Source organism: Leptosomus discolor, unplaced genomic scaffold, assembly GCF_034619465.1.
Source record: "Leptosomus discolor isolate bLepDis1 unplaced genomic scaffold, bLepDis1.hap2 HAP2_SCAFFOLD_41, whole genome shotgun sequence".
NCBI lineage: Eukaryota > Metazoa > Chordata > Aves > Leptosomiformes > Leptosomidae > Leptosomus > Leptosomus discolor.
Genome location: NW_028237908.1, coordinates 109,311 through 118,660, shown reverse-complemented (window position 1 = coordinate 118,660; position 9,350 = coordinate 109,311). Strand labels below are relative to the sequence as shown.

The window sequence follows — 9,350 nt, the reverse complement described above, 5'->3', positions numbered from 1 at the left end:
AGCAGGCCAATGACCCCAAATCACCATCTTAAATATTCTTGCTTTTACTCTACATTTCCTCTTCCCCTGTCGCACCGAGTTTGGGGGAGGGATATAAGCAAGCTGCAGGGTGGTGCCTAACATCTAGTGGGGGTTAAACCACAATGTTTACAAATCAAGAAAGGCTGGTTAGGAATGGAAAAGTCCAGGGTGAGAAGGTAGATTGGAGGATGAGGAGAAAAGGGAAGAAGGCAAAGATCAGGGTTTCAAGAGAGCAGATTTTGGCCTGCTGAGGGACCACCTTGGAAAAATCCCATGGGCTACAGCTATCAGAGAAGACAAGTGCAGAGAGGTGTTTATGATCAAGGATCTCCTCTTCACAATCCAGAATGGTCCACCTTGACATGCTGAAGGTCACATTAAGGTGGCAGGAGGCTGGCACGGCTGAGAAAGGAGCTGCTGGCTAAAACCAAGCATGAAGGGGAAGCCCAGAAAAGGTGGCGGCTGGCTGCCTTCCGGCCTCCTTGGTTCAGTGATTCTGGGAGAAGAGTGACACTGCAGAGCTCTTGGCAGCACTGCCCTCTTGCCAGGAGCTCCCTTCATCCCAGGCAGGCAAAGGCAAGGTCACTCTGATGTTGAGTAAACCTGGGGGTGTTCCATGAAGGCTACAGGTCCTGACCTCCAGCCTCTGGGAAGGGAGAACAGATCCCTCAGGCGTTGCTCAGGCCTCTCCTGGGGGCAGTCTGATCTGCACGGTGCAATGGCAAGCGCAGGTGTGGGACACTGTAGGACATCCTGTGGTGGAGATGCTCAAGGGCTCTGGCAAGAGAAAAAGCCCCCAAGAGAGCTGAGGTCTTTATCCCCTTGGCTAGGGCTGTTGTCTCAGCCCCCAAGGCCTACCAGAAGACCCCTTTACCTTACGGCACCAGCACCTCAGTGCCTCCTCAGCCCACCCAGGACAAATGCAGAAGCAGAGCACCTTGGCCCTGCCCTTGGCACTGCACATCCCCACATCACCCTGCCCCAGGAAGAACCCTGAGGAATGGGTGAGGGACAGGGTCTGCCTTGCAGGGCCTGAGGATTCAGGGCTTTCTTTTGGTTTCCTAAAGAACACCAAGGTTTACTCAGGATCAGAGCCACCTTCACCTTGCCTTTGCCTACCTGTCCTCACTGCCTCCAGTTTTCTCCTTCAACCAGCCATCAGGGAGACTTTGTCAGTAATGTCCCTCAGTGGAACCCATTAGGTCTCCAGGAAAGTTTGGAGTTTGCATCTGACTTTGACTCCTTAAGAGTTTTCCTCAGCCTTCCCTCAGTGTCTGAGTTTCACGGACTAAGCACTAAAACCACCAGAGATATCATGTAAAGATCTTGAGCTGCTTCTCTGGTGCTGATCTGGGCTGGGCTCCTGGGACAGAGAGAGCTCCTAGCAAGCAGGCAGAGCTGCAGGGAGACAGCTCTGCCCAGCAGCAGCTGCTCTGCCAAGCGCAGCAGGGCTGAGGGGGCTGCCTGTGGGCACCAAGGAGAAAGGAGCGGGGCAGAGAGAGGTTGAAGGCAGGGGAGAGTGGGAGGATGGGTGAGAGCTCACTGGAGGAGAACTCTTCCCAGCCTCTGACACAGTAAGTCTCTGGGTGCAGGGCGATGTGTCGGTGGTTCCTTGCAGGATCTCCTGAATGTGTCCAACCTCTGGGATCTGTCTGTGATGGAGAAGAGGAAGACGGGCTGCAGAGCAGGGCTTCCCTAGTGCAGTGTGAGAGGGACAGGGCATGACGGCTGCCTTCTGGTGGGGATGGCTGTGGGGTGTGAAGCCCAGTGGGGGTGGCTTGAAGGTGTGAAGGTGGGTGTGCAGCCAGGGGTGCCCAGGGCTCTCCTTCCAAGCAGTGTCTCTTCACCTCATGTGGCTGTTACCTTGGGCAGGGAATCTGTCATCAGCCAGGATCAGCACTCAGCCTGCCCAGGTATCTCCTCATGCAGCTATGGGGAGAAGCTGCGGGTGGAAGGACAGATCCCCAGTAAAGATGCATCTCTCCTGACACATAAACCTTTTCCTTCTGCAGAGAAAAAGGACTGAGAGTAACTGGCCTGCGATGTCACCAATGTGGAGGTGCTGTGTTCTGCTGTGTAAGGAGAAGGCTTTCCTGAGTGCCAGCTGTCTTCCTCTGCTGTTTCACATTCAGAGAAGGATCAGGGTATTTCCCTGCAATTCTTCCTGCTCTTTTTCTTGCTTGTGGAAGTTCTGGATTGTCGGGAGAGTGTAACGTATCACAGATACATTTGAGACACTGTTCCTGGCTGCCTCTGGGCAATTCAGTGTGTGGGACTTGGAATCAAGTTAAGGCTCCATTTAGGAGATGCTGGGCACTGTCTTTTGTGCACCTGACCATCTCCCTGGGATGATGAGTTTGAAGTGACTTTCGCCTGTGCTGGGGGCAATTCAGCAGGGGAGGGTGGGAACCTAGTGACAGCCCCATTCTCCCCCACAGGCATGGTGCTGTTATGTCTGGAGAGAGCCTGGAGATGGAAAATGGGGGGGAGAAAGGTTCTGTGTCGGCCGTGAGTGATTCCGACCCAGACTTTGCTGTTCAGGAGAGCAGAGTTGGAAGGGCTGGGTCCCTCCCTGGGCTCTTCCCTCTCAGACACAGCTGGTCTGGGTGCTGACTCCATCGCACTGCAATAAACAGGGACAATTTTCACACAGTCACTGAGGCAAATACCTCTCACTGGACTGAAGGCAGCCATTGCCAGGAACACCTACCGAATGCACGGGCTGTTTGACAGCACTGCAATAGCACAGGTCTGACTTCTCTGGAGCCCATGGGCAGAGCCCCTGCTCGTCAATCCTGAACTCACAAAAAGGTACTGACTGAAGGTCTTCTAAAAAAAAGTAGCCATTGCGGGGATTATCAGTGAGAAACGGCATAAGACTGGCTCAGAGAAATCTGTCGTCACTTGTCAATGTCTTCTCATCTTTCAACAGTTCACCATTCCTGCAGTGAAAATGTCGAATGCCAGCTCCATCACCCAGTTCCTCCTCCTGGCATTCGTAGACACACGGGAGCTGCAGCTGTTGACCTTCGGACTCTTCCTTGGCATCTACCTGGCTGCCCTCTTGGGCAACGGACTTATAATCACCACCATAGCCTGTGACCACCACCTCCACACCCCCATGTACTTCTTCCTCCTCAACCTCTCCATCGTCGACCTGGGCTCCCTCTCCACCACTCTCCCCAAAGCCATGGTCACTTGCCTCTGGAATACCAGGGCCATCTCCTACTCAGGATGTGTTACCCAGTGTTTTCTATTTGTCCTCTTGATTTCAGCAGAGTTTTATCTTCTCACAGTCATGGCCTATGACCGCTACGTTGCCATCTGCAAACCCCTGCACTACGGGACCCTCCTGGGCAGCAGAGCTTGTGTCCACATGGCAGCAGCTGCCTGGGGCAGTGGGTTTCTCTATGCTGTGCTACACACGGCCAATACATTTTCACTGCCCCTCTGCCGAGGCAATGCTGTGGACCAGTTCTTCTGTGAAATCCCCCAGATCCTCAAGCTCTCCTGCTCAGATGACTATCTAAGAGAGGTTGGGTTGCTTGTGGTTACTGTAATTTTTTCTTTTCTTTGTTTCGTGTTCATCGTGCTGTCCTACGTGGGGATCTTCATGGCCGTGCTTAGGATCCCCTCGGAGCAGGGACGCCACAAAGCCTTTTCCACCTGCCTCCCTCACCTGGCCGTGGTCTCCCTTTTTGTCAGCACTGCCATGTTTGCCTACCTGAAGCCCCCCTCCATCTCCTCCACATCGCTGTACCTGGTGATGGCAGTTCTGTATTCAGTGGTACCTCCAGTAGTGAACCCCCTCATCTACAGCATGAGGAACCAGGAGCTCAAGGATGCCCTGAGGAAACTGATGACTGGTTGCTTTGCAGAAGCATCAATGAACTGCCCATCTTCCCCTGCATATCATTAATAAAAGAACCCATTACAGGGCCAGCCTCTTTCGTAGGTTGTTTGGTTTCTTTGGTTTTATCTTTTCTTGGTTGTATTAAGGCTGTCCATAAACCCTCCCTATATTTTTATTTTTCATCGTATTTCTATGTCAGTGTCTGCCTGCCTTGTGTGACCCAGAGACTTTGTGTAAATAAGGAGCTGTGCTCTCCACGTGTTTAATCCAAATAAAGGACCCTGCACCGACTTGCTTGTCTGAGTTAATTTCTCCAAGATCTTCTGTGGAGCTGCGGGGGCAGTGTCTGTGTACTGAAGGGGAGGGGGCACTAGTTACCCTGAGCTGGGTCTGCCTCTCAACCTCACCAGTATGGCCCTGGCTACCACAGCCCACTTGCTCTGCAGAGCAGCACCACCAGTTCAGGGGCTGTGGGAGCCTGGGGAGGGGGTGCAGGAATGGCCATCTGGGTCAACATAGATGAGCTCTGTAGGGAAAAGTCTCTGTGGGGAGATGGGATGTCCAAGGAGAAGTGCAGGGCACCATTTGTGTGTGCAGGGGGGACATGGAAGAAGAAACTCTTTGGTGTGGGTGGCAGCTCGGGTCAGGCTGCCCTTTCCCTGGGGCAAAAGGACCTTCCTGAGGATCCCCAAGGCCAGTTGTTTCTTGCTGTCCTGGGGAGCAAGTTTGGCATATGGGGCTGCAAGGTGCCCGGCGTGGGGATCTCCTCAGCATGCCGGCTGGATGAACGTTCTCAGTGGCCTCCGTTCCCTGCTGTGGGACCAATCCCAGCAGGGCTGCTTTGCTTGTGGGGACAGGGCAGGAAGGTGCCAATATTCAGAGCAGCTCAAGTGTGTGACTGTGCAGGGTAGGGGGCACACAGCAGTGACCTGCACAACCAAGCTCCTGTGAGAGACCCGCAGAGCAGAGTCTGGCTGTGCCTGTGCTCCCTGCACACCCCAGAGGAGCTGCCCCAGGGCCATCCTCACAGAGCGGCCAGTAACAATCACCATGTCCAGCACTGGCCTCTCACCCCGGCTCACAGAGGTTGCTTGTTCCTCCACAGAGGGACACCAAAGGACTGGGTCAGGAGTCCATGTTCGCATTGTACAGAGCAGACATAAGCATGCCCATCGTGTATGTGTAGGGAGGTCATCCTGAGCAAGCATAAGGGCCATCAGCTATTCTTAGGGGTGCCATGAAGGCCTGTGAGACAGACAGTGTCTTGAGGTCACTTCTCATTGAGAGTAACTTCCCCTGGGAAACACCTGAATGCAGTCCTGGGATGGGCTTCCTTGAACCAAGATCAGAAGTAGCGCCCTGGCCTGCAAAGGTGCTTTTGAGACAACTTCTGTCTGAGTATGGGATAGTGGATGAAAGGCCATGTGGCTTGTAAAGGTGCTTGTGTTGTCCTATTTCCATGGAGATGTGAGTGGGCGGGAGGAGGCAGCTGGGTTGTGCAGGAGCTTGTGATGTCACTTGTGGCTGAGGAGCTCTTAAGATTCCTTCAGTTGTCAACAAGCTGCTTGTGATATCACATGATCCCAAGCAGGGTACAGGCCCAGAGGTGTCCCCTGGCATGTGCATCTCCTTGTAATGACCGTGGTGGCACTGTAGCTATTAGGGTAGGAGCAAGCTCATGGTTTATGCAGGTGCCTGTAACGTCCTAGGTGGCTGAGCCCTGTCTCCTGCCAGGTTCCGGCCTGGCTGATGTGAATAGCTCCCGTCAGGAGGCTCTTCCTGCCCAGGGCTGTGGATGGAGCACAGACAGATTCAGATTTTGAGAAAGCCTTGCTGATCTGGGGCAAAGCCATGGCAGCTCCCCTCCCCTCTCCTCCTTTCTATCCTTTCCCTTTTTTCCACCCTGTCTTCCCCCCCTGAGCAGGCTCAGACATCAGGCGTGGATCTGTGTTCTACATCAACTCGTGTTTTGAACACCTCCACCACCTCCCTGGGCAGCCTGTTCCAACGTTTGATCACTCTTTCAGTAAAGAAATTTTTCCTCATGTCCAATCTAGAACTTCCCCTGGTGCAACTTGAGGCCATTTCCTCTTGTCCTATTGCTCGTTACTTGGGAGAAGAGACTGATCCCCACCTCACCACAACCTCATCTCAGTTGTAGAGAGTGATGAGGTCTGCCCTCAGCCTCCTCTTCTCCAGACTAAACAACTCCAGTTCCCTCAGCCGCTCCTCGTAAGAGCTGTTCTCCAGGACGCTCACCACCTTTGTTGCCGATCCCTGGAGACACTCCAGCACCTCAGTGTCTTTCTTGGAGTAAGGGCCCAAAACTGTACACAGCAGTAGAGGTCCCACCAGTGCTGAATACTGGGACACGATCACCTCCCTACCCCTGGTGGCCACACCATTGCTGATACAGACCAAGATACTGTCGGCCTTCTTGACCACCTGGGCACACTACCGGCTCATGTTCAGCCGCCTGTCGACCAGCACCCCCAGGACATTTTCTGCCAGGCAGCTTCCCAGCCACTCATCTCCAAGCCTGTAGCGTTGCGTGGGGTTGTTGTGCCTCAGGTGTAGGACCCAGCACTTGGCCTTGTTGAACCTCATACAATTGGCCTCAGCCTATCGATCCAACCTTGCCATATCCATCTGCAGAGCCTTCCTGCTCTCAAGGAGATCAAACTCCCACTCAATTTAGCGCCATCTGCAAACTCACTGAGGCAACACTCAATCCCTTCATCCAGATCATTGATAAAGATGTTAAGATCGGCCCCAACACTGAGCCCTGGGGGACACTGCTTGTGACCAGTCACCATCTGGATTGAATTTCATTCACCACACCTGTCCGTATTCTGCTGTTCAGACAGTTTTTAACCCAGTGTAGAGTGGACCAGTCTAGGCCATGAGCCACCAGCTTTCCTAGGAGAATGCTGTGGGAGACGGTGTCAAAGGCTTTACTCAAGTCCAGATAGACAACATCCACAGCCTTTCCCTTATCAACTACTTGGGCTCCCTGGTCATAGAAGGAGATCATGTTGGTCAAGCAGAACCTGCCCTTCAAGAACCCCTGTAGACTGGGCCTTATCCTCTGGTTGTCCTGCACATGCCATGTGAGTTCCATAATCTTCCCCGGTACCGAGGTCAGGTCGACAGGCCTGTAGTTCCCCAGAACCTCCTTCCGGCCCTTCTTGGAGATGGGTGTCACATTGGCAAGCCTCCAGTCATCCGGGACCTCCGCTATTGTCCAGGACTGGTGATAATGATGGGTAGTGCTTCGGACAGCTCCTCCGCCAGCTCCCTCAGTCCTCTTGGGCAGATCCCATCTGGCCCCATAGACTTGTGAATGTCCAGGTGGCAAAGCAGGGCATTAACTACTTTCTTCTGAATTACAGGGCAGGTATTCTGCTCTTGGTCCCTATCTTCCAGCTCAAGGGGTTGATTACCTTGCAGATTGCTTGTCTGACTATTAAAGACTGAGGCAAAGAAGGCATTAAGTACTTCAGCCTTTTCCTCATCCTTGGAGGCAAAGTTCCCCCCCACATCCAATAGAGGATGGAGATTCTCCTAGGCTCTCTTTCTGTTGTTATTGTATTTGCAAAAACATTTGTTGTTGTCTCTCATGACTGTGGCCAGCTTGAGTTCTAGTTGAGGCCTATTTGGGGTTTTACCCCTCTAATTTTCCCTCTGCATGACTGAACAATATCCCTGTCCTCTTCTCGAGTTGTCTTCCCTTTCTACCAAAAGTGGTAAACTCTCCTTTTCTCCCTGAGTTCCAGCAAAATCTCCCTGTTCAGCCAGCCCGGTCATCTTTCCCACCGGTTCATCTTCCAGCACATGGGGACAGCCTGCTCCTGTGTTTTTAACAGTTGCTCCTTGAAGAATGTCCAGCCTTCCTGGACCCCGTTGCCCTTCAGGACTGTCTCCCAAGGGACTCTCTCGACCAGTGACCTGAACAGCCCAAAGTCAGCCCTCTGGAAGTCCATGGCAGTGATTTTGCTGCCCCCCCCCTCCCTTATTTCACCAAGAATCGAGAACTCTATCATTTCATGGTTGCTAAGCCTAAGACAGCCTCTGACTACCACATCTCCCACCAGTCCTTCTCTGTTCGTAAACAGTAGGTCAAGCGAGGCACCTCCCCGTTAGGCTCCCTTACTGGCTGTGTCAGGAAATTACCTCCCACACACTCCAGGAGCCTTCCAGGCTGTTTCTGCCCTGCTGTGTTTTATTTCCAGCAGACATCTGGTAAGTTGAACTCTCCCACAAGAACATGGCCTAGCGATTGTGAGACTTCTCCCAGTCACTTGTAGAATGCTTCATCTGCCTCTTCATCCTGGTTGGGTGATCTACCCCAGCAGGATATCTGCCTCCTCTGGCTTCTCCCTCATGCTTACCCATGGAGAGTCGTTTGACCATCTCACTCAGCACTCTTGGGTGGATCCCTTCTAGTCTCTAGACTTGTGGATGTGCAGGTGGCAAAGCAGGTCTTTAATATATTCCTCCTGAATTACAGTGATGGTCAATCATAGGACAAGGGGCAATGGGTGCAAGCTGGATATTAGGAAGTTTCACATTAACATAACGAAAAACTTTTTCACTGTGAGGGAGACAGAGCACTGGAACAGGCTGCCCAGGGAGGTTGTGGAGTCTCCTTCCTGGAGACATCCAAAACCCAACTGGGTATGTTCCTGTGTGACCAACTGTAATTGGTCCTGCTTTGGCAGGGGGGTTGTACTAGGTGATCTTTCAGGGTCCCTCCCAACCCCTAACATTCTGTGATTCTGTGATTCTGTGATCAAGGATAATGAGAGCTACAACCAGTTCTTAAATACAACACACCTTCCCCACCACCACCCCTCTGGTCTTGACGGGCTCAGCTCTCTTCCCCCCCCCCCCAGCAGTGCAGGGGGGTGGCAGGGAATGGGGGTTGCAGTCAGTCTGGCACAAGATGTTTCCACTGCTCCTTCATCCTCAGAGAGAGAGCTCCTCGTGGCCCACCCCTACCCCACCGTGGGGTCCCTTTCATGGCAGACATTCCTCCACCAACTGCTGCAACGTCAGTCCTTTCCCGTGGGGCCGCAGCTCGCCATGAATCACCCCAGCGTGGGTCCCTCCCGGGGCTGCCGCCCTCCCAGTGACGGGCTGCTCCAGTGCAGCTGGAGTCATGGTCTGCTTCAGGCCCAGTCCCCACTCCGGCCTGGGCTCCTCCACAGGCTGCAGGCCAACCTCTGGGCCAACGCTGGTCTCCATGCTCAGCAGGGGCTCAGCCCGCCACCCCACCACAGGCTGCAGGGGAATCTTTGCCCAGGCACACCTCCCCCTCTCCTTCCTCACTGACCTGAGTGTCCACATGGTTGTCTCTAACCTGCTCACCAAAACAAACAGACAAAACAAAGAGAGCAATCAAACGCTTCTTTCACTCTTAAATAGTTACTTGCAGAGGCGCCATTGGTCTGGCCTTTGCTAGAGGAGTGTCCAA

At 53.3% G+C, this 9,350-nt stretch overlaps 1 protein-coding gene across 1 annotated transcript; it reads left to right on the top strand.

Moving 5' to 3' along the window:
• Positions 1-3,142: 3,142 nt before the first annotated feature.
• Positions 3,143-3,940, top strand: LOC147412393 (olfactory receptor 14J1-like). Its single transcript, XM_086481383.1, has one exon. It carries the CDS (start codon positions 3,143-3,145, stop codon positions 3,938-3,940), a length of 798 nt encoding a protein of 265 aa, XP_086337509.1.
• The last annotated feature ends 5,410 nt before the right edge of the window (positions 3,941-9,350 follow it).